This window comes from Ahaetulla prasina, chromosome 12 (genome assembly GCF_028640845.1).
Source record: "Ahaetulla prasina isolate Xishuangbanna chromosome 12, ASM2864084v1, whole genome shotgun sequence".
NCBI classification, from domain to species: Eukaryota; Metazoa; Chordata; class Lepidosauria; order Squamata; family Colubridae; genus Ahaetulla; species Ahaetulla prasina.
Genome location: NC_080550.1, coordinates 28158683 through 28183662, shown reverse-complemented (window position 1 = coordinate 28183662; position 24980 = coordinate 28158683). Strand labels below are relative to the sequence as shown.

The 24980-nt window shown below is 44.5% G+C and overlaps 1 protein-coding gene across 1 annotated transcript in view; it reads right to left on the bottom strand.

The window, feature by feature from the left end:
* Positions 1-24980, bottom strand: part of PEPD (peptidase D) — a 163806-nt gene that overhangs the window by 46698 nt on the left and 92128 nt on the right. The window contains exon 10 of the mRNA XM_058154728.1: positions 467-535. Coding sequence (XP_058010711.1) covers positions 467-535 — 69 coding nt within the window. The remainder of the gene's footprint in view (positions 1-466; positions 536-24980) is intronic.

Here is a 24980-nt window from a genome sequence, read left to right as displayed (position 1 = left end):
ACAGGTGGTCAGAGAGAGGAGGAGTGATGTTACCAGGAAACCGGACGGCACCTTGATTGGACCATGTGACTAATTGTTTGGGGAAGGGGAAAAACTTTTACTTTAAATTAGGTGAAAACCGCGGGAACATTCAGATTTTCACCAGATCTGTGCCAATATGATATGTCCAATAAAGCTATTCTTTGAGGAACCTACCTGCCTCGGAGTTCTGTTTGCTGTGGGTGTATTTCTTGGAACCCTGACACCCAGCTCTATGTATGGCCTTGCCAGATTCAGCTAAAGGTCTTCCATTTTTATGGGCCTCACTCAATAAACCTTCCCTTGTTTTCGTTTTTCACCGAAGTATTCGATCTAGGCATGCTAAATAACCTGCACTTAATTTAAAAGCTTCCCTATTGTTGTGCACAAGCTCTACATTAATCCCACGCTTTGGGAAATCAATGCCGCCCCCCTTCCAATGTTTTACCTGCCGCAGATGCAGGTGTAGGAAGTGTGCCGCATTCCTCCTTGCTTGTAGCAGTAGTGCTGGAACAGGCTGAAAACCAAGAAAGCAGAGAATTAATCATTTGTCCAGAAGCTGCAGAGCACTATCTGAAGAAAAGCAGTCCCCATTTATCTCGTGCTACGCCGGTTTTTTTAGCGCAAACTCCCTGTCTCCTCCATTCAGATTTTAACTCACAAAAAGTTTATAAGAAAAAGAGCACACACACACACACACACACCAACACCAGGAAGAAAAAAGCCTCAGACACTTGGGAAGGTGGGCAAGTGGACTGATCTCTTCATTCTTAAGGCTTATGTGGCTCCAAACTACAAGCAGTCCTTGACTTACAACAATTCATTTAGTGACTGTTAGAAGTTACACTGAAAAAAGTGACTTATGACTGTTTTTCACACAACCAACGGTTGCAGCATCTCCATGGTCAAGTGATCAAAATTCAAACACTTGGCAACTGACTCCGATGTATGACGGTTGCAGTGCCTTGGGGTCATGCAATTATCTTTTGCGACCTTCTGACAGGCAAAGTCCATGGGAAGCAGGATTCGCTTAACAACCGTGTGACTAATTTAACAACTGCAATGATTCACTTAACAACCGTGGCAAGAAAGGTCGTAAAATAGGGCAAAATTCCATTTAACAAATGTTTCACTTAGCAACAGAAATTTTGAGCTCAATTGTGGTCCTAAATCGAGGACTACCTTGATTTAGGACCACAATTAATCCATTTCACTTCCTGACACTTATAGTAGCAGAAGAATTCTGGGAGTTGAAGTCTGCCAGGCTTAAAGTTGCCAAGGTTGGAGACCCCGATCTAAGCATTAAAAGCAAAATCTGCCCCACTCCTCCTCAAACCAGAAGGCCCAATACAGAAAGTGCTGCTTCGCCACCCGCAAGGCCAGGCCAGAAGCAGGAGCACAAGGTCACTGCTGGCACAGCATTTTCTGGGTAGCCAAATATATTCTCTTAGCAGGTTGTGCAAACCACAGGACTTATTTTAGGGGTTCTGTTCAGACACTGCGTGTGAGGTGAACATGGCTCTTGTGTTTTGTCAGCTCAGGATCAGAGATCAGTGAGTTTCTTGAACTGGGGCAGGAAAAAAAAGAGTATTTCATTTGTCTGAGAAGCAACGTATGAAAGAAGAAACCGCCTTTCTCAGCAGGAAAATTTGTGCATAGAATTACTCGCTATTACATGCTGGGGTGGGAAAATAGCATGCATGGGTTAAAAAGGTAGATACACAGACCAACCATAACTTTCACACCCATCAAACATTACCTAGATCTTATATGTATATTGTTTTTTTCCAGTCCAAGATGAAAGCTCACATTCTCACCTAACTGTGGAGCTATGTGCCACAACCTACCTCCCAAGATGGATAAATTAGGACAGAAATGTCAAACTGATCCGGCCCTCGGGGTGCTTAGAACTGGCCCACAGAGCTGGTCTGGAAGCAGCGAAGGACCAGCCTGTGGAGCTTCTGCCAGTGAAAACGGAACTTGGGACGGCTGCACGCAGCGCCACCCCCCCCGCCCCCCGGCTCCCGACCTCCCTTTTTGCTGGTAGAGGGTTGCAGGAGACCGTCACAGCTGGAAACGGCGTTTAGGAGCCTGTTTTCTCTGGCAGAGCGCTTGGGCCACCACAGGTGCCCCCAACACGAGTGACATCGAGCTGACCACGCCCACCATAGCTACGCCCCCCCCCCCGAAGTCAAACACAAACCTGATGCAGCCCTCAATGAAATAAGAGTCTGACACCCCCGAATTAGGAGATTCACGGTTGTGAATCACAAATTGGAGGGGCTACTGAGGCCATGGAGGGCAGATATAGTGTTATAAGCTAAAGCATCTTGGCTAGATTGTTGTCTACCCTCCACTTGAAGATGCCCAATGAAGGACATCCAAATGAAGATGTCCAAAGAATGATCATCTTTCTGGGAAATATCATTCGCTGTCAAATTAAGGAATCTAATTATTTAAAATAGAACAAACCAAAAGCTACCCTTCCTTAAACCAAATGGTTGTTTTCTACTATGAGCTCTGGAAAGATAGGGGGCGCAAACCTTGATCATCTTCAGTGCAATATATTTGATAAGTGTCATCTAGTCCCCCAGGTCTTCTCTTCTCAACTCATTCTCTTCCTTTCCTTCCTCTTCACTGAGCGTTGTCCCTGATCACCCTTGTTGAACCAGTCTCTACTGGGAATTCTGAAAGCCTGAACCCAGAACTGAACAGGTAGGAGGATCAAAGCAAAATAGAAGGGAATGAAATGACAGCTCTTAAGAGGAAAATGTAGGATATAAATGTACTCAATGTATACACCGCAATAACTCCACCCCGGAACACGGCTTCAGAGAAAGAGAGAGACATGAAGGAAGTTTTCCATCCAGACCCTGAGAAGCCCAAGGGAAAACAACCTTCAGACACTCTGGCACGGCAACTCCCAATATCTTTTGCTTGCTATACATGGAGAGAGTTGAGTTCCAGCACATCTGGAGAACCATGAGATCCTCGGAACAGAACAAGTCCTAATCTGCTTGGCTCAGATTTTGGAACACTCCTACATCATGTGCCTTCAAACCTGGCCTTGAAATACTGAGCTGAGTCATCAGCCAACTTCAATGTAGATGCTATGATAATGAAAACAAATCCAGATGTAGCATCTTTCCCGATGAGCACATGTTATGCTAGGCATGTGTTTTTGAGGATCCAGTGAGCAAATAACCTGAAGGGCCACCCTCGCCTAGAAACCGACTGGGAGCCAGTGCAGCTCATGGAGCAGTGGAGTCACAAGGGGTCACCCAGAACTGCCTCTGCTGAGACATTCTGGACCTATGGCTGCTCTCTAGGGCTCTTCAGGGGGCAGCCTCGTTAAAAGCACATGGCAGTCATCCATTTGGGAGGTGGCCAAGGCATGGATGATTGTGATTGGCATTTCCTGATCCAGAAACAGGTACAACTGGCCACAAGACAAATCAAGCAAAGGACACACACACCCCGGCCGCTGAGAATGAAGGATGAAAATTCCTAAGGGGGCCATAAGGGGCGTGCATAAGCGCACAAACGTGCCTACCATTCCTGTCCTATTGTTTTTCTTTTCTTCTTCCTCTCTATATATATATGCTTATACCTCCTTACATTTACTCATATAAGTGTTTATATACTATATAACCTTTTGTATGATACCTACATATATTGTTGTGACAAAATAAATAAATAAAATAAATAAATAAAAATCCCTGCTTCCAGGGTGCCCTAAAACCCAAAGTCAAGCTTGCTAGGGATGAGGTGAAGGCCCTTCCTCTGCACTTGGATCATCCCTTTCCTGCCCCACTTCCTCTTCATTTAGGTTGCTTTGCACCTTTGGGAATAGAGTGGCATAGAAATCAATCAATCGATCCTTGGCAGTTTTACTCATCAGACTAAACCACTCTTCAGATTGCAAAACATTCCTTGTGCCTTCCTTGTCCTGCATCCCAATCAACCAGAGTCATAGATTAGCACACGCATCTAATTGCAATGACCAAATCCAGAAGCAAGAGGGGCATCTTTGCCAAAACCAAACAAGCTGCAGTTACAGTTCAGTATAATTTGCAAACTCAGTTGCTCTTTGAGTTTGGACTCTAGAACTAACATGCTATTGGAGCAGATATCAATCACGTTTAATCCACGCACACACAGAGGCCTCCATTCTCAACAAGTGAAAATGGAAATAACTGCAAGTACTAAACTCTGCCTCCTGGGCAGAAAGTGAACCAACACATTCCGCGATAAGTAGTAACTCCGTCAGTTCAACTCAGTTAGTTTTTATTATTCAGCCATTACAAAGTTTCCAGAGAAAAATATGACGGAAAAATTCGAAAATCTAAAAACGAGCCAGTAAAAATAATAGAAGATTTTAAATTAATTCCACCTCTGTAATCGACCAAAAACTGATTACTTGGCTAATATCATTACAAACGCAGAAGCTTTATTGGATCCCAAAGCCATTATTGTAACGCAGATAAATACATATCTTCCCCTCTTGGAAATCACACCAATTAGCGGTTTCCTTTAATGCATCAGTAGGTATTTTTCCTCTAGCGAATGGGAGGATAGTGAGATATATGTCATGTTTCAATAACTGTCAGACCTGGCCCATTCTGATCTCTTAGGAAAAAAACACTCTCGACTCCATTCCTAGGGAAAAAGTTATTTTTACTAAAAGCCAAGCGGTTACAGCAGCAAAGCCAGATCTAAGAGTTTGCATGCAAAGACCCTTTTCCATTCCACCCCCTTGTTATCTCCCCATTGTCCAGTCACATTCAAAGATGTTTTAGTAACTGTCCCAACATTTGGCAAGCTAGCTCAGGGGTTTCCAACCTTGGCAACTTTAAGACTTGTGGACTTCAACTCCCAGAATTCCTCAGCCAGCTTTGCTGGGAGTTGAAGTCCACAAGTCTTAAAGTTGCCAAGGTTGGAACCCCTGAGCTAGATGGTGAGCCTTTGCGTTCCACTCCCAGGTCTGCGGCCTTCAGATGTCTCTGGACTGCACAAAGATTATTATTATTATTTATTATTTATTAAATTTTTATACCGCCCTTCTCCCAAAGGACTCAGGGCGGTGTACAGCCAAAATAAAACACAATATATATACAATTAAAATCAAAATTTAAAATAGAGCATATTACAAAAAGGCCGATAGTTAAAAATTTAAATTTAAAATTTAAAAAATTTAAAACCCCGAAACAATAAAAAACCCAGTTTAAAATATTAAAAAACTATTATGCCAGTCCCGCTTGAATAAATAAATATGTTTTTAGCTCACGGCGAAAGGTCCGAAGATCAGGCACTTGACGTAAGCCAGGGGGAAGTTCATTCCAGAGCGTCGATGCTCCAACAGAGAAGGCCCTGCTCCTGGGGGCTGCCAGCTGACACTGTTTGGCGGACGGCACCCTGAGGAGACCCTCTCTGTGAGAGCGTACGGGTCGGTGGGAGGCACAAGGTAACAGCAGGCGGTCTCGTAAGTACCCGGGTCCTAAGCCATGGAGCGCTTTAAAGGTGGTGACCAAAATCTTGAAGCGCACCCGAAAGACCACAGGAAGCCAGTGCAGACCACGCAGCAGTGATGTTACATGGGAGCCACGAGCGGCTCCCGTTACTACTAGCGCAGCTGCATTCTGGACTAACTGCAGCCTCCGGGTGCACCTCAAGGGCAGCCCCATGTAGAGAGCATTGCAGTAATCCAACCTAGACGTAACCAGAGCGTGAGTGACTGTGCATAAGGCATCCCGGTCAAGGAAGGGACGCAACTGGCGGACCAAGCGGACTTGGTAAAAGGCCCTCCTGGAGACGGCCGCCAGATGTTCATCAAAGGACAGCCGTCCATCCAGGAGGACGCCCAAGTTGCGAACCACCTCCTTTGGGGCCACTAACTCGCCCCCAACAGTCAGCTGCGGGTGCAGCTGACTGTACCGGGGTGCCGGCATCCACAGCCACTCTGCCTTGGAGGGATTGAGCTTGAGTCTGTTTCTCCCCATCCAGACCCGTACGGCTTCCAGGCACCGGGACAGCACTTCGATAGCTTCGTTGGGGTGGTCTGGGGTGGAAAAGTACAGTTGAATGTCGTCAGCATACAGATGATAACTCACCCCGAAACCACTGATGACCTCGCCCAGCGGCTTCATATAGATGTTGAACAGGGTAGGCGAGAGAATCGACCCCTGAGGCACCCCACAAGTGAGGCGCCTCGCGGACGACCTCTGCCCCCCTGTCAACACCGTCTGCGGCCGGTCAGAGAGATAGGAGGAGAACCACCGATCAACGGTGCCTCCCACTCCCAATCCCTCCAACCGGCGCAGCAGGATACCATGGTCGATGGTATCAAAAGCCGCTGAGAGATCTAATAGGACCAAGGCAGAGGAGCAACCCCTATCCCTGGCCCTCCAGAGGTCATCCACCAACGCGACCAAAGCCGTCTCCGTGCTATAACCGGGTCGGAAGCCGGACTGGAACGGGTCTAGATAGACAGCTTCATCCTTTCATCACTTTCGGTTTCTTACAGCTCCCCCACACCCAAGACTTATTGCAGACTGGCATCTAGGAAAGCATATGGTGAACAGATGAACAGAGTTGGAAGGGACCTTGTAGGTCATCTAGTCCAACCCCCCACCCAGGCAGGTAACCCTACACCATTACTGACAGATGGCAGTCCAGTCTCTTTTTGAAAGCCTCCAGTGATGAACTTCTGAAAGCAAGCTGTTATGTGAGCAAAGGATGGCAGCTCTAACTATAATCCCTGCTCAGCAGTTACCAGCGGTCCTGGAATATAATGTTTAGGGTGTCCTTCTGGCAAGGCTTACAGTTGCATTAACGGAGGGATACATTCAGGATCAAGGGAAGTACTAATACTGCTCTATAGAGCCTTAGTAAGACCACACCTAGAGTTTTGGTCACCACACTATAAAAAAATATGTTGAGACTCTAGAAAAAGTACAGAGGAGAGCAACCAGGATGATTAGGGGACTGGAGAATAAAAGTTATGAAGAATAGTTACAGGAACTGGGCCTGGCTAGTCTAGTGAAGAAAAGGACAAGGGGAGACATTATAGCAGTCTTCCAATATTTGAGGGGCTGCCACAGAGAGGAGGAAGGGGGTCAAGCTATTTTCCAAGGCACCCGAAGGCCAGACAAGGAACAATGGATGGAAACTGAACAAGGAGAGATTCAGCCTAGAAATAAGAAGAAATTTTCTGACAGTGAGAACAGTCAAGCCATGGAACAGAAGTTGCCTTCAGAAGTTGTGGGAGCTTCATCCCTGGAGGCTTTCAAGAAGAGACTGGACTGCCATCTGTCAGAAATGGTGTAGGGTCTCCTACCTGAGCAGAGCGTTGGACTAGATGACCTACAAGGTCCCTTCCAACTCTGTTAATCTGTTAAATCTGTGGTGGTTAGAGAATGATGGGAACTGTAGTCCAATATACTTGGAGGGCACCATGGTGGGGATGCTGTTCCATTTCCTAGCTTCCAACAACATTTTGACTTGTGTTCTGACAACCTATTACTGCAAGTGCTACTAATCCTTTCTCTTGCTGAGTGGTTCAAATGCAAGACCGTTTAAGACAGAGGTCTCCAACCTTGGCAACTTTAAGCCTGGTGGACTTCAACTCCCAGAATTCCCCAGGCATAAATAAATAAATAAATAAATAAATAAATAAATAAATAAATGTCCCCTTTCAGATGCAACATTTCCTGCCGCTTGACCATTCTTCCTGACATGAATGCTGTTCTTCCTAAAATCTTCAGGACTTTCTTTACCGGAGCTAGGCGGAAAAGATCATGTGGCCAGACACGCTAGAAAGGGTTCAAATTCTCAAAACGCCATTGTAGTTTTCTTCCTTTAAGGTTTTAAAACAATTAAAGGCAGACTGCCATGGAAGGCACCCCTATACATGGAAAAGCCAGCCAGAAACATAATGGTAGAGTTGGGGGGGTGAGGAAATGGAAGTGGCTTGAAGAGGGACTTGAAGAGGAAATTAGCATCCACATTCCCCTCCTTTTTAGGTAGGATTCCAAAACTCATCCAAAAGTGCCAGACTAATCTTATCGCATTCTTATCGCATTCTTTGACAAAATGACAAAATTAGTAGACCAGAGGAATGCTGTCGATATAATTTACTTGGACTTCAGTAAAACATTTGATAAAGTAGACCATAACCTACTACTAGATAAAGTAGAAAAATGTGGGTTTGACAGCACCACCACCAGATGGATTCGTAACTGGCTGACCAACCGCACTCAACGTGTAGTCCTCAACGGAACTACATCCACATGGAGGGAAGTATGCAGTGGAGTACCCCAAGGCTCTGTTTTAGGCCCAGTATTCTTCAACATCTTCATCAATGACTTGGACGAGGGGATAGATGGGGAACTCATCAAATTTGCAGATGACACCAAGCTGGCAGGAATAGCCAACACTCCAGAAGATAGGCTCAAGTTACAGAAAGATCTTGACAGACTTGAACATTGGGCGCTATCTAACAAAATGAAATTCAACAGTGAAAAAAGTAAGGTTCTACATTTAGGCCAAAAAAACAAAATGCACCAGTACCATATATGTGGTACCTTGCTCAATAGTAGTACCTGTGAGAGGGATCTTGGAGTCCTAGTGGATAACCATTTAGATATGAGCCAGCAGTGTGCAGCAGCTGTTAAAAAAGCCAACACAGTTCTGGGCTGCATAAACAGAGGGATAGAATCAAGATCACGTGAAGTGTTAGTGCCACTTTATAATGCCTTGGTAAGGCCACACTTGGAATATTGCATCCAGTTTTGGTCGCCACGATGTAAAAAAGATCCTGAGACTCTAGAAAGAGTGCAGAGAAGAGCAACAAAGATGATTAGGGGATTGGAGCCTAAAACATATGAAGAACGGTTGCAGGAACTGGGTATGTCTAGTTTAATAAAAAGAAGGACTAGGGGAGACATGATAGCTGTGTTCCAATATCTCAAGGGCTGCCTCAAAGAAGAGGGAGTCAAACTATTCTCCAAAGCACCTGAGGGTAGAACAAGAAGCAATGGGTGGAAACTGATCAAGGAGAGAAGCAACTTAGAACTAAGGAGAAATTTCCTGATAGTTAGAACAATTAATAAGTGGAACGACTTGCCTGAAGAAGTTATAAATGCTCCAACACTGGAAATTTTTTTTAAGCTCACTGACCAGAAGAGGAAGTACAGGTAGTCCTCGACTTACAACACTTCATTTAGTGACCGTTCGAAGTTACAATGGCGATGGAAAATGTGACTTATGACAGTTTTTCAGACTTACAACTGTTGCACCACCCCCCCATGTCATATGATCAAAATTCAGACGCTTGGCCACTGACTCATATTTAGGACAGCTGCAGTGTCCTGAGGTCATGTGATCTCCTTTTGAGACCTTCTGATGAGAGAAGTCAATGGGGAAGTCAGATTAATTTAACAACCGTGTTATTAATTTAACAACTGCAGAGTTTTGCTCTGAAACGTGGCATGAAGAAGAAATGTGGCATGAAAAGTTGTAAAATGGAGCAAAACTCACTTAGCAAGAGAGATTTTGGGCTCAATTGCGGTCGTAAGTCAAGGACTGCCCGTAATGGGGGAAGCAGGCTAGCTTTTCTTCTAGGACTGTGATGGTGAATCTATGGCATGCGTGCCACAGGTGGCGTGCAGAGCCATCTCTGCTGGCATGCAAGCCAACACCCAGGTCAGCTGATTTTTGGGTCTCTGCCGGGAGACGCGCATGCATGTGTGGGGGTGGGGGGAGTGCAGGGCCCTCCCCGCGCCCCTTTTTTGGTTCCAGGAGGCTTCAGGGAGGCCCGCTAGCACCAAAACAGGGGTCGCATGCACATGCACTGGGGGGGGGGAGTGCGGGGGGTTGTGCACGCATGTGCAGGGGCGGGGACTGTGGGGGGGGCACTGCATTATGAGTGTCGCACGCGTGCTTTCGGCACCCAAGGGAAAAAAGGTTTAGCCATCCCTGTTCTAGGATTTTTCCTTCAATCCAACCTCAATCTCGGTTGGTATATGAGAGACGTCCTCCAGGGGGAGCTCTTCCGCCTTCCGAGATGCTCCAGCCTTCCTTGAGTGATGAATGCTTTGCCATCCGACAAGGACAGATGGATCCCAACTACAATTAATATAGGATTAACTGCTTTAAGAGTCAAGCACATATTAGAGCTCCTTTCCATCTTCGTGAAATATGCTCTAATAACAATCCAATTCCCTTTAATATGGAAAGGATTGTGGGGGGGACCTCATTTATTGTAATATTAAAATCGTTTCATTAACATAGGAGTGGCAATGGAACCATTCTGTTTTTTCAGAGACATTCACCTGAGACTGTCATTCGGCAGCAGCTACTACCAGGGAAGCTATTAGGAGCACATTTAATAGCAGTAGCCGTAGCGCTTAGACTTATATACCGCTTCACAGGGCTTTACAGCCCTCTCTAAGCGGTTTTACAGTCAGCATCTTGCCCCCAACAATCTAAGTCAGTGATGGTGAACCTTTTCGGCACTGAGTGCCCAAACTGGAACAGGGGTGCTGACACATGCCAAAGCGCCGAAAACCCAAAGACCAGCTGGCAGTGCGCATGCTGGTCTCTGGGTTTCTGGTACTCCAGCACGCATGAAGACCAGCTGGCAGCCGTGCAGGTGTGCACTGGGAACCAGAAGAGCAGCTGGCGATGGCACGCATGCCCACAGAGAGGGCTCTGCGTGCCATCTAGGTCCTCGTTTTACTGATCTCGGAAGGATGGAAGGCTGAGTCAACCTTGAGCTGGTCAGGACTGAGTGAGCAGTGAGTTAGGCTGTAGTAACTGCATGAAGATCCATGTCAGTTGCACATAAAACTAAATATAGCCAAACCTTCCCAGTTGTGAGACAGAAAGCCATGGTGTGGGTGTTACAACATTGGACCAGGTCTGGAGAAATCCAGGTTCAAAGTCACTCTCAACCACGGAAATTGACTAGGATGCTGTTTCTCAGCCAGGGCTACTTGAAGAAATGGGAACTTCAACTCCCAGAATTCCTCAGCCAACTATCCTATGCTGGCTGGGGAATTCTGGGAATTGAAGTCCACATATCTTCAAGTAGCCACAGCTGAGAAACACTGCTAGGAGACCCTGGGGCCAGAACTATTTTTCTGTGGGCCTCAAAGGAAGAGAGGTTGCCATTTAAATCTCCGAGTTCTAGAGGAAAGGTGGGATTCTTAAAACAAACATACTGCAACAAATACTTATTGATGAGGCTTTCATCTGGGGTCTGTATCTGACTCTTAATCATTTTCTTGGAAATGCTTGTGGCAGGAAGACAAAGTATATCTTCCACATGTGTTTCCGACCTGAAAAGCACTTGATTATAATAAATGGCCTAAACTGGATAATAGGACAGAAATGGGAAGAATATCGTATTCAGGGATACACCGGGGATCAATTTAGAGTTAGCATGTCTACAAGTTAAGCTCTTAGCAAGGATGGGAGCTGACAACCCAGCGCTTCAAAAGCAGCCAGTCACGTGAAGCATCACATTTTTCTGAAAGACTGGAACGTTCAGAGTTATTACTGATGGTAAACCAAATTATTTCTAAAGGCTCTTTCGGTGTTTATATGGCAAATACAACTGCAGTCCAACATGGAAGGTCTCCCTGTCCTGAAGGGATGCCCATAAACCATGCTGTCATTCCGTTCAATGGGCATTCCCCCTTCCTTACCACCAGGAGGACCTACTTTTGCACTGGGGCACCGTTGGAATGCGTGTATGGTACGTTCGGGGGGACTCGGCTCATCACAGAATACCCACTGATCAGCAAGCAAACAAGTTTGCCCTGTGGCATCACAGTGGGATCTTAGCAAGGAGAGAATAGAATAGGAATGGGAACGGAATAGAAGGCACGGCACGGCACAGCAGAGCAGAGCAGAGCATAGAAGAATTGGAAGGGATCTTGGGAGGTCTTCTACTCCAACCCCCTGCTTAGGCAGGAAACCCTACACCCATGATGACGAACCTATGGCACACGTGGCGTGCAGAGCCCTCTCTGTGGACACGTGCACTGTCGCCAACTGCTCTTCTGATTTCCGGCGTGTGCATGCGTGCCAGCCAGCTGATCTTCGCACATGCCGGAGCCCCAGAAACCCAAGACCAGCTGGCTGGTGCACATCCACACTCTGGAAACCAGAAGGCTTGGTGGCAACGATGCACGTACTCACAGAGAGGGCTGGTCTTTGAGTTTCTGGGGCTCCGGCGTGCACACGCGGATTCTGGTTTGGGCACTAGGTGCTGAAAAGGTTCCCCATCACTGCCCTGTACCATTTCAGACAAAGAGTTATCTCTTCTTAAAAACTTCCAGTCTTGGAGCACCCACAACTTCTGGAGGCAAGTTGTCCCACCGATTAATTGTTCTAACTGTCAGGAAATTTCTGCTTAGTTCTAAGGAGTCTAAGGCTATTAAGATTCTGTTACAGTGAAACTGTCGTGGCTGCCATTCAGCTAAGCTACCCAACGCAAGCGGACAGCCTGACATCGGTTACAGTGGGGGAAGGGACACAGGGAGGGAATCTGGAGGAAATGAAACCGAGCCCATCCCGTCCTGTGGGAAACACCAACCTTCTCAAGGTCACATTAAAGAAGACAGGGAACATTTCCCAAACAATCTGTTAGCACCTGATTGGACAGTGACTAATAACCAGGGGGTTGGCCAGGAACAAGGGGAAGTTAACGGGTATCTTTTACGCGTGAAAATCTCAGATCCAGCTTTGCCTCTTCTGGAACCATTTGGCTTTAGTAAAATATACCTTTGGGTAACTGTGGGCCAGGAGTCTTTCTTTCCTAACTGATCAAGTTGGGGTGGCCTTTCTTTCCTAATTGACTGTTGATTCAATAGTCTTCACCTCCAATGGACAAAATTCCTCAGATAAACTACATCATGTGCATAGTGTAATTGTCATGTAAATGATATACAATCAATGAACTGATCTGCACCCAAGTGAGGAAAATCGTATTATTTAAAAACTGACACCATTATGCAAATGTGGTAAATGGGTGCAAATGACATAAATCACCGCAATGCGGTACTTTTGCATTTAATGGACATTTGTCAATAACGGACTCACAATTAATCTGTTACAATGAATCTTCCTTTCCAAGCTGAGCTTGCAAACTGGATCCTTTGTCAGTCCTATTTCCATCCAAGCATAGTTAGCCCTGTTCCTCGGAAAAGAGGAAAGGGGGAGGGAAGAAGAGGCCAGGCTGTGTTCACACATTTAGGAGATCAGTGATATCATGTCTCTGCAGGCCAAATGTTGGAGAATTATCCCTAAACATCTCCATCCCAGCCTACTACAAATTAAAACCATTTTCTTTCCTTTCTAAGACTGCACAGCTGCTGTGATAGATGCTAACAAAGCTTAATTAGGAAATCGGCAGATGCCCTCCCAAAAAAACCTTATAAAGGCAGCTCATGGTTCATAAATTAAAAGGAAAATAAAACACATCCAACAACATTCATCACTGGTGATTTACAGGGAAGGAAAAACAACAGATCGTTTCAGGTTAAAGAGCAGAGAGAGCTGGCTAAACCATAATTGGCATTTTAATTGTATACCAGAGAATTACAAATCTTTTGGCTGATCTGAGCTGCAAATAAAATGCCATCAAATAACATATAGTTGATCTGGTGCTTCTGGTACCCTCCAGATATGTTGCATTACAGGTCCCATCATCCTGAGCCAATATGGGAAGACTGCATTTTCTGTGCATCACCATGTTTCCTCTCCAAACAGATAGGTTAGCAAAGCAAGTGGGTTATCTGTTTTTTTAAAAGGTGTTTATAAATATTTTTTCCAGAAACACATAAAATCTTCTGGCCATGTTTAATATGCAATTAAACAGAAAAAAAGCAATGGAATAAAACAGAACAAATTTTTAAGAAACCCTCACATTTCATAAAACAAGATGAAATATAGACAGTTTTGATTGCTATTCTAATTTTTTAGGGAGGAAGGAACCTATCTCCCCTCCCCTTGAGAGCATCCAACAATTAGATGTGGGAAGGAGAAGGTTGGGAAGGAGAGCTCCTAGCATTTAAGAGTCAATCAGTGTTTCTCAATCTCATCTATTTTTAAGATGTGTGGACTTCAATTCCCCTGCTGGCTGCGGAATTCTGAGAGTTGAAGTCCACACATCTTAAAGTTGTCGAAGTTGAGAAACATAGGAGTAAATTGATGTTGGGCATCTGAAATTGCAAGAAAAAATGGGCGTGAGGGAGAATCCCTCCAATCTAAGTGCACAACTGTGTGTCAAGAGGCAAAACGAATAACCAAGGGCAAGCTTACCAGAGGTGAACCCACAATTTTTCTCTAGCAGGGAGGAAGGTTGGGGAAGGTTGGCTTAAAGCAGTCTGTTTGGGAGCTCCACTTCCATTTGCACTACTCAGATGTCCCTGAGGACACAGATAAACCTCCAGGTGGCCTCAATGACTCCCTAAAAGAATGCAAATGACCAGCTGCCTGCAAGGAGTATAAATCCTTCCCTTCCCCACCATCCAGTCAGAGCTGAAGCAGCTTCTTGGATGAGAAGCGAAACATCTTCAAAAGAAAATGAGGAAGTCCAGTTGCCTCCTGAAAAAGCACCTTTGGGACAACCATGACCTGGATGACGGAGGATCTCCATAGACATTTAGCTATGCATTTTAGGATGAGCATCCTTCGAATGGTGCGGGAGTATGAACAGATTTCCAGAAAAACTGCAGGCTACAGGAACCGTTTACACTTCACTTTGAGATGCAGGCAACACAGAGTCACCCCTAACAGCCTATGCCTGACTTCAACAGGGAAGGGACACAGGGCAGAAAAACATCCTGCAGCCAAGAAGGCTCCACACGCATTTGTGCTACTCAGGTGACCCTGAGGACACAGATAAACCTCCAAGCGGCCTCAATGACCCTCTCAAAGGATGCCAATGACCAGCTGCCTGCAAGGAATAGAAATCCCTCCATTCTCCACCAGCCAGTCAGAGCTCAAGAAGCTTCTTGGATGAAAAACTAAACATTTTCAAAGAAAAGCCAGAAAGTCCAGTTGCCTCTTTGGGGCAGTTTTTGGGACCAAAGGTCACACCTGGCCTTTGCAGCAGGGTTGCCCTCCTCCAAAAGACAGGACTGATTTGAAGTCCCATTAAATTACACTTTGAGAACAACGTTTGGGAAGTCCCAGGGGCCAAAGCCAAGTCTTTCCAGGACTCCACATACGACTTTAAAAGACTCCTGGAGGGTGTTGGGATTAACCAGGAAGGATGTGAGTGGTTAAGGGAACTTCAGCAGCCTTCTTGGATGTTCCACCAAGTATCATTTCCTCCTTCTTCCAGAACAGGCTTCACGTCTCCCCTTCCCCTTCGGAAGGGTCTCATGTGTTTCCTCTTGTAGGTATTGGCAAGGAGAAAAAAACTCAAAAGATTAGCACAGCATCACTAATTTCACGCTCAATTTAATACTGAATAAAAGAGAGCCAGCACCTAGTCTGAAGACCTATTATTCTCCTGATCATATTATAATTCTGGATCTCAAACAGCACTTTTTTGTTTATGACTATTTATTAACATCTAATTAATGAGGGCTAAATCCTTCAGTGACACAGTGATTAAGTGGTATTTTAAGTAATCCTTCTTTTTAATTATGGTTCTGTCAGAAAGGAGCCCAGTTTTCAATGCATAAATAGGAGACATTTACAAGCGCCCAATCTTTAAATATACATTCACGTAAAACCAATAATTAAAAAAAAGTCCAAAATGTAATTATACTTTAATGGCTAACAGACATTAAAAAGCTTTAATGCATGTATACCAATACATACTTTTTATAAATTATCACTGATTCGTGAGACAAAAGTTTAATAAAGGCACTGCTACACATCCACTCAAAAGTCAAGTCAGCCTTGAGAGGAGCTGAGGACTGCAACTGTGTGTGTGTGTGTGTGTGTGTGTGTGTGTGTGTGTGTGTGTGTGTGTGTAAGGAAGAGGCTTGCAAGGGGCCTTATCCTGGGATGCTTCACAAATTTCCCAATCTTTCCTACTTCTCTGGTCTTCTTGCAGATATTCCCGTACAAAAGTTAATTTACTTAGCTATCTGGGTTTGGCCTGGTTTGCTGAGGTGTTGATCCCAAACACACCCACAGGCACCCACTCTTTCTTCCTTTGGGGGGAGGAGGAATCATTTTCAGGTATTCCTGCCTGCAGAGGAAGTTCTACACATAATATCTCCCTGACATCAAGGAATGAAATGGGGGCAAAGCAGGCCAGGTCATGTCATGTCGCGGGTCCCATCCCCTAAGGAGATACATCTGACGGGACCCAGAAGAAGGGCCTTCTCCGTGGTGGCTCCCTCCTTCTGGGACATCATCCCTCGGGAAGTTATACTGGCTCCCACTCTGATACTTCTGTAAGGGCCTGAAGACGTGGTCTTGCCAGCGGACCTGGGGCTCCCAGAGTGGGATGCTCTCACAGAGAGGGACTCCTCAGGGTGCCGTCAGCTAGGCAGTGCCGTCTGGCGACACCCAGGGGAAGGGCCTTCTCTGTGGGGGCTCCCACCCTCTGGAACGAACTCCCTCCAGGACTTCGTCAACTTCCGGACCTCCGAACCTTTCGTCGCGAGCTTAAAACACACTTATTTATCTGCGCGGGACTGGATTAGATTTTAAAGTAACTGGTTTTAAGGGGTTTTTACTATTTATACTGTTTTTAATAATTTGGGCTATAGAATAAGTTTTTTAATTGTCGTTTTTAATTGTATTTATATGTATTTTAACTGCCTGTGAACCGCCCTGAGTCCTTAGGGAGATAGGGCGGTATATAAATATGAAAAATAAATAAATAAATAAATAAATAAATCAAATGGTTCATTTGACTGGGTGTTGTTGCCAGGGGTGGGGGGTGTAGGGGGTTATTTTATTTATTTTATGTTTTATTTTTATTTCTTCTACACTGTTTTTATTTTTTGTAAACTGCCTAGATTCGCTGTGAGCAAGTAGGTGGCTGTATATATTTTCTTACACAGATAAGAGATAGATAGGTAGGCAGACAGACAGACATGAATAAATAAATAGACGGACTAAGACAGAGACAGATAGACAGACCAATTGATCCTGGGAAGTTCCAGGTGTGGGTATTCAATTGACATCCCATGCCCTAGCTTCCTCAACCTGTTACCTAGACTTCACTGAATGATTCCCTGTAATATTTTTTTTCTTTTATAGAAGCAAGAGCAGGGAATGGCAATGGAGCCCCACAACTCTGGGTAGCAAGCTGTTCCACTAATTAATCATTCTCACTGTCAGGAAGTCACAGTTATCACAATAAGCACAATACACCACTTACTTTCTGCAGTGATAAGCAATGACTTTCCAGTCAATCTATGCTCCACCATTTTCTAAGAGTACTGATAATTTCCTGGCTTAGAATAACCCATAGAATACTGAAATAGACAGAGACTATCTAACCAATTTTATTATGCTGGAAGCTTTTCTAAGCAGCTTCATTTCAAGCAAAGTTTCCCCCATCTCTATCTATACCATTTCCTGAGTACCTTCTTCCATTTCTGTTCCGCAATCATTTTTCTCTACTTTTACATTAAATGATCAGAAATATCATGAGAGCTCTGCTTGAGTTTATTAAAATACAGCCATTTAAAATTTAAATAGTTTCTTGGACTATATATTTTCCAATTTAGAAATAGCTATTCTCTACAGTATGCAGGCCAGACTATTAGAAGAGAACTTTAAAATATTTTTAGTATCCATCTGTATATACCGTATATGTATATGCCAGAAGGTGTACGTGCGGCCATCTAGAGGAGTGACCCTCAGGAAATTGTTAAAAATTATAGGATAGGCTGCAAAGTTTAAAAATATTTCATAGGAAAAGGAAACAGCAAGACATTTCCATATTGTTGCCAATAAAAGTGTTCATGTACAATAAGAAGCAGGAAGTCTTTACCATGAGAGAAAATGGTGGCAACCCTAACAGTTGAGATGGATCCCCTCCTGAGGATTACGGCAAAGATTGGCCCACAACAAATATAAGTATTATTTCAAAGTTAGTTTGCAAAATCCTGGGGATGTACCACTAATTCATTAGCAGCTATATTATATCCTGGAGAAATACTAGCTATGTCAGATCAGAAGAATCTGTCTGAAAGAAGATCCTGGGGCTTTTGAGATGAGGAAGGCAGAAAGTGTTACATGGTTATGCAAGAACAGAAATGGGTTCCTTGGCCCGAGAAGATCACACACTCAAGAGGGATCCAAGAGGCGTTCCTTTTTAAGGTTCCTTCAGCTGACAGGAATCATGAAGCACAGGATTCTCAATCTTGAAAAGCAGGATGGGATATAAGCAAAAGTTTATGAAAACCATCTCATAAGATGTTAGGACAATGCAGCAAGTTAAAAAGACTACAGGTAGTCCCTGACTTACCACCGCTGATTTAGTGACCGTTCAAAGTTACGACAGCACTGAAAAAAGTGACTTATGACCCTTTTTCACACAACCATTGCAGCAACCCCGTGGTCATGTGATCAAAATTCAATGCTTGGCAACTGACTCATACTTATGACGATTGCAGTGCCTTAGGGTCATGAGATCTGTAACCTTCTAGCAAGCAAAGTCAATGGAAAACATAGATTCACTTAACAGCCGTGCTACTAATTTAACTGCAAGTGATTCATTTAACAACTGTGGCAAGACAGGTTGTAAAATTGGGCAAAATTCAACTTAACAAATGTTTCACTTATCAACAGAAATTTTGGGCTCAATTGTGGTCGTAAGTTGAGAACTATCTATATTGTTACTGTTCTTAACACCAACTATTCCCAACCAGCAAGACTTTGATGTCAGGACAACAAATCCCAGGATCCCCCCCCCGACCCCTCACCCCCCACAAACCTCAGCCAAACTGTCTGGATATCCTGAACATTACAGGGTCACCACAGCTGGAGGATGTCCCGTTGGGGAAAAGCTTTTTGCCATAGTCTGAGAGAACGCAAGTGATTCTTTGGATCAATGTTCTTCCATCTTGGCAACTTAAAATCTGTGGACTTCAATTCCCAGAATTCCCACAATTCATGCCGACTGGGGAATTCTGGGAGTTAAAGTCCACAGATCTTAAACTTGCCAAAGTTGAGAAACATTGCTTTAGATCAGGGGGTGTCACTGAGGGCTGTATCAGGGCTGTGGTTGATCTCGGGGTGGGTGACGTTGGGGCCTGAATGGATGCAGCTGACTGGGCGACCGTGGCCATCTTGACGCCACTCCCCAAGCTGCTGGCATGTTTCCTCTTTGCACTGGGTAAACCGGACCAAAGCCATGCTGGCCCGATGTTTCCTCTTCACACTGGGTAGACTGGGCCATAGCAATGTGGGCCAGCTCCTTAAACTTTCCAGGCTGGCCCTGCGGATTGGATCCGACCACACTGCAGGCCACATTTGGCCCAGGGGCCTTGTGTTTGACACCCCTGCTTTACTGTCCATCACTCCTGAATATTATTGATGTTAGAATGAGTGACAGCCATATTTAGTTTCCAAAACAGCAGTTTTTTCCTAATCAGAACAATAACCGGAATGGACAACTTTGACACTCTTTCCTTCCATCCCTCCGAGTAATAATGTTCATTTTAACCTTGATGAGAAAGTAACTAATTTATGAAGTAATTTAGGTAATAACTAGACATTAATTTTATATCTCCTTTTCTGTTGGTTGGACCTCTTGGAATTATGTAAAGTTACACAATAGGCTGCTAGGGATTGCCAGTGAATAATGCGCTGCGTTTAAAATCTTTCAGTCAAATTAATAATACGCAGAGCTTTGCAGTGTGTAATTGCTTCTAATATATTCAGATTTAGAAGTCAGCATTTAATAGACTGTACAGTATAGATGATTTTTTTTTCCTTTAGGAAATTATACTGGTTTAATTTCACATTCCAACTATAAATTTCCAGTCAGTATGGCCTCTCAGCTATCTGTGGGTCACAATCAGAAATCAAGGTTTCATGAGCAAAGTCTTCATAATAATTTTATAACATCGTTCTTCATACTTGGGCTGTTGAAATTATGAGGGCAAAAAGAATTAGGCTGTTAAGCAGGAACAGAAAAAGGTTTCTTGGATGGAAAGAATCACACAATCAAGGTGAACCTGAGACATCTTGTGGCACGGGCTGAAGGACGAGATGGCATCTCCCTGGAGCAGGGGTCTCCAACCTTGGCAACTTTAAGACTTGTGGATTTCAACTCCCAGAATTCCTCAGCCAGCAAAGCTGGAATTCTGGGAGTTGAAGTCCACAAGTCTTAAAGTTGCCAAGGTTGGTGACCCCTGCCTTGGAGGATGACAAAAAGTAACTTCTGGAAATGGAACAGTGCTTTCTTGGTCACCAACTGGCTAAGGAGCAACATAGGTGGTCTGTTTTACACCTGTTTGCAAGATGACTTGAAGTTGCTTCCCTTTGCTTAATTTAAAAGCTGAATGCAGAATAGTGCTGTGGATTAGAAGAGACAAAGGTTCAGATCCCATCCTCCAATTTGCAATTCCCACAAATTTCCTGGGCCTGTCATGTTTTTTCCAAGTGCAGAGGCACATGAAGTCGATAGGTCAGGAAGTACAGGCTACAACCCATGTCTTCACTTCTTTGGAAATTATCTTTTTATTTTTTTTACTCTACCATTTTTTATGATTATTTCAAACCACATGTCAAGGTTCTGACTAAGCAAATCGGAATTCTGAGACTCAAAACCTCCTCAAAGAACTTCTTTATTGAGTACATCGTATCGGCACTGCTTTAAAGGAAAACCAACTCTAAATATTTCCCGCAGGTACAGTATAATTAAAATAGGAAATAACCCCATCCCCAAATGTCATAGGTCACATTGGCCAATTAGGTCAACTGGCGGGCTCTCCAGGCACTCCTAACCCAATCTTATCCATTGTCAGTAGAGATGACCTTGGTTCGCATGAGAAAGCCCTCTGTTGTGTCCAGTGAGGCATTCCAACCTCCTTGCCTTCTTCCCCCTTGTGTGATAACTGAGGCTATGGCCAGGTTCGGTTAGAAGTTGACACCACACTTGTGAGAAATGCCTGAAACTAAAGAGAAAAAAAGGTGTACAGGTAATCCTCAAGTTACGACCATAATGGAGCCTGCTCTTCACAGTTGTAAGGGTCATAAATCAGATCACTCAGGGACTCAAGCCAATTTTATGACCTTTTTTGCAGCAGTTGTTTAGCGAATAGTGAATGCAACAGTTGTTTGGGGCCCAATTTTGCCAAAAACTGGAAGTAAGTGCTGGTTTTCAGTAAAACTGTTATAAAACTCAGCCATGTGACTGAGGGTAAATGCAGCTGGGTTTCCAGAAGACCGAAATGCCGTCACATGACTGCAGGGCATGTGTGTGTGTGTGTGAGAACTTTGAATCTGAGTCATAAGTACCCCCAGGGAAGTCCGTCTTAACTTAGAACAGTTGCTAAGTGATCAGTCATAATTCTAGGACTATCTGTACTGTTTCAATCAGTATTTTTGGAGCCCAGCCTCTAATGTCCTTCCTTTCTTCAAGACTGAGAAATTAATGTCAACATTAATATTTTCTAAAGAATCCTGATCAAAGCACTCAATTCTGAACTCCTTACCTTTCTCTGTAGGAACAAAATCTCTACGACAGGGGTGTCAAACTCAATTTCATTGAGGGCCGCCTCAGGGTTGTGTTTGACCTCAGGGGGCCGGCTGGGTGTGGCCAGCTCAACATCACTCATGTCGGGGGGGGGCTGTGTTGGCCTGAGTGCTCAGCCAACGAAAACGGGCCCCTGAGCTCTGTTTTCGGCCATGACAGCCTCCTGCAACTCTCTGCCAGCAAAAACGGAGCTCGGGAGAGCTCGCCCTGTTTTCGCTGGCAGAGGCACTGAGAGCCGGTCCTTCGCTGTTTCCAGGGCGGACCCTTGGGCCAGATCTAAGCACTCTGCAGGCTGGATCCAGCCCAGGGCCTTGAGTTTGACACCCGTGATCTAAGACATTATGATGAGACTCAGTGTAGCCATGTCAGATGCGAGTGGTTTATTGGAGGGAGAAAAAACACACAAGACAAATTGCCAATTGTCTCAGATTTCACAGACGTTCAATTGTTCCCCTTTACATCAGAAGTCAGGGAGCTCCCGTGTATTCAGGCAACATCGAACATATGGCAAACTGCAACTCACATCTGGTGAACAGATGGAAAGAGGGCACTCCAATCACAATGCCTTCCAGGGGCTCATCCACAGGCCGCTTACGAAGCCATTCCTCTGGAAGGACAATCAGGAGAGAACCTTCAAACACCCAGCCCAAATATCAGGAGGCTCCAATCAGAAGAACGCAAGAGTACAAACTTACCACTTAACAAGTGCAGGTTTTACCTCATCCTGCAGTAAATTCTTATTAAAATAAAGAACTCTCCAGCGCTCCATGCTGGCCCATTGGTTAGAATACACCATTGCAAGCTAACTCTGCCCACTGCCAGGAGTTCGAGTCTCACTGGCTCAAGATTGACTCAACCTTCTATCCTTCTGAGGTTGGTAAAATGAGGACCCAGATTGTTGGGGGCAAATAGGTTGACTCTGTAAACCGCTTAGAGAGGGCTGGAAACCACTGTGAAGCAGTAAATAAGTCTAAGTGCCCTTCCTTCCTTCCTTCCTTCCTTCCTTCCTTCCTTCCTTCCTTCCTTCCTTCCTTCTTTCCTTCCTGTTAGAATGCAGTATTGCAGGCTGATTCTGCCCACTGCCAGGAATTCAACTGTCACTGGTTCAAGGTTGACTCAGCCTTCCATCCTTCCGAGGTGGGTAAAATGAGGACCCAAACTGTTGGGGGCAAGAGGCTGACTTTGTAAATTGCTTAGAGAGGGCTGTAAAGCACTGTGAAGTGGTATATAAGTCTAAGTGCTTCTTGCTCTTGCTCCCCTCTTTATCATCAATACTACTGAAAAGATGAGATGGGGAAAACTCTGCTCTGCCCCGTTTTCCCATTAGATTACACACAGTTGTTTACTGGATGTCTTCATATATAATCAAATATTTTGGAATGTCTTGATTAAAAAACTCCACAAGAAAATTCAAGGGAATGTGATGGGTAATGGGGTGGGATCCAAAGATTAGTCCAGAAAGGACGGATACAGTCGGTTGAGATCAGGAATCACAAACTAGCTTTGCTCCAGAAGTTGCTGAGTTGTAAAAAGGCCCCTGCAATTCTGCACTCACGACAGCTGTGTTGGCACAGCAGACACTAACTTCTAGTTACTCTCCTGCGCCATCCGCTCGACAAGCTTACAATACCTAACTCAGTGTGTGACACGGTGCCCATAATTACACTGAGCGTGCATATTCTGGGCCATCTATCTACTCCAATGCACTGAACCCAAGGAAACCAGCCCTGCACAAACCTTTTCCTCGACAATTCATCTTTTAAAAAGTAAACGCTACTATTATGGGCATTTTAGCTTCCTGAGACAGTTTGATAAACTTGATAAATTGTAGTTATTAAATGTGTTGCCAAATGCTGCCTTCTCCGGCACAGTTCTCTGCATTACAGGGTTTCCAACGTCGAGACATTAACTGCATTCCGCGATTGCAAACCTGGCGAGATGGAGCCGGAATCTGCATGCCTACGGCATAACCCCGTTATGAGTCACCTTTTGCAATGCATTTGACAAAACGTCAGAAGAGACACTGGGGGTGTTGCAACCTGGTCCTCTATTTGCTTCATGCAACATGGGGAAAGAAGTGAGCGAGTCTGTTTTTCTGGTGTGAACAGAGAAGATTCTTTAGAACTGAAGATTCTTCTTGGATGAGGAGTGAAATGTTTTCAAGGGAAAAAATCTAGAAAGTCCTGTTGCCTTTTGGAAAACCATCTTTGGGATGAACAGAGAAATGTCTTCCACCGAAGCTCTGTTGGGTGCATCTAGTTCACATGCACTAGAAAGTGTACTGTTAAATCTTTAAACATAAAAAGCATCTGAACTAGAAAGCATTTCAATCTATGGTATTTGCTAACTTTTTATCTATTGAGTAGATTTATACCCTACTTTTTATTTGGGAGCTCAAGGTCTTGTAGATATCATCACCTCCTCCTCTTATTTTCCCCCACAACCAGCACCCCAAGTTCTGTTGGACCGGGATAGGCTGTCCCAGGGCACTTTCATAGCTCGGGGAGGGGTGGGAGATAAGAACCAGGATCTTTCACTGCTTCTCCAACCTTTAGATTACTGAAGCACCTTGGCTCTTGGACTGACAGGCAGGAACAGGCCAAAGTCCCTCAAAGAAATTCCTTGGCTGAAGGGATGACTAGAACTCGGATTTCCCTGCTACCCTCCAATTCCTCAACAACTACATTACTAAAAACCCATCAGAAGGCTCCTAGCTTGGGCCAATCCCTCTTTCTTTGCCCACTCTACTTTGCCTGGTTGCATCTGTGGGGGGAAATTTGGGGGTGGGGGGTGGGGACACTGTATTGAGCTTCTGGAAGAAAGGCAGAAAAAATCTACCAAGTAAGTAAGTAGGAAAGATTTATTTTAGTATTATCATGGAATAAAATATGAAATCTATGTTGTTTTTGAAAATTCATTCAGGTACCAATATGTAATTATTGAATTTGCCAAATGATCGTAGACCGACACCACTTCTATTTGCTAACTGAAACAAACCCCATGCCTTTCACTATTCCCTTTCTTTGAGCTGATCTTCTTGAGTCCCTCCATTTACTAAATCCGTGAATGTGGATTCTTCTTTCAAGAAAAGAGTTAGAATCCTTGGGAGAAGCTGGAGAGATGCTCCTATAGAAGAAATCAGGAGCATCTGAGAAAAAAACAGTCACTCACACTCCAGTTTAGAAGATTACCTATCCAGGACAAGAAAAAAAAATGCTAACCTCTCCTTTCAGATTCACTCATACAATTTAAACATCTGGAATAAAATAAA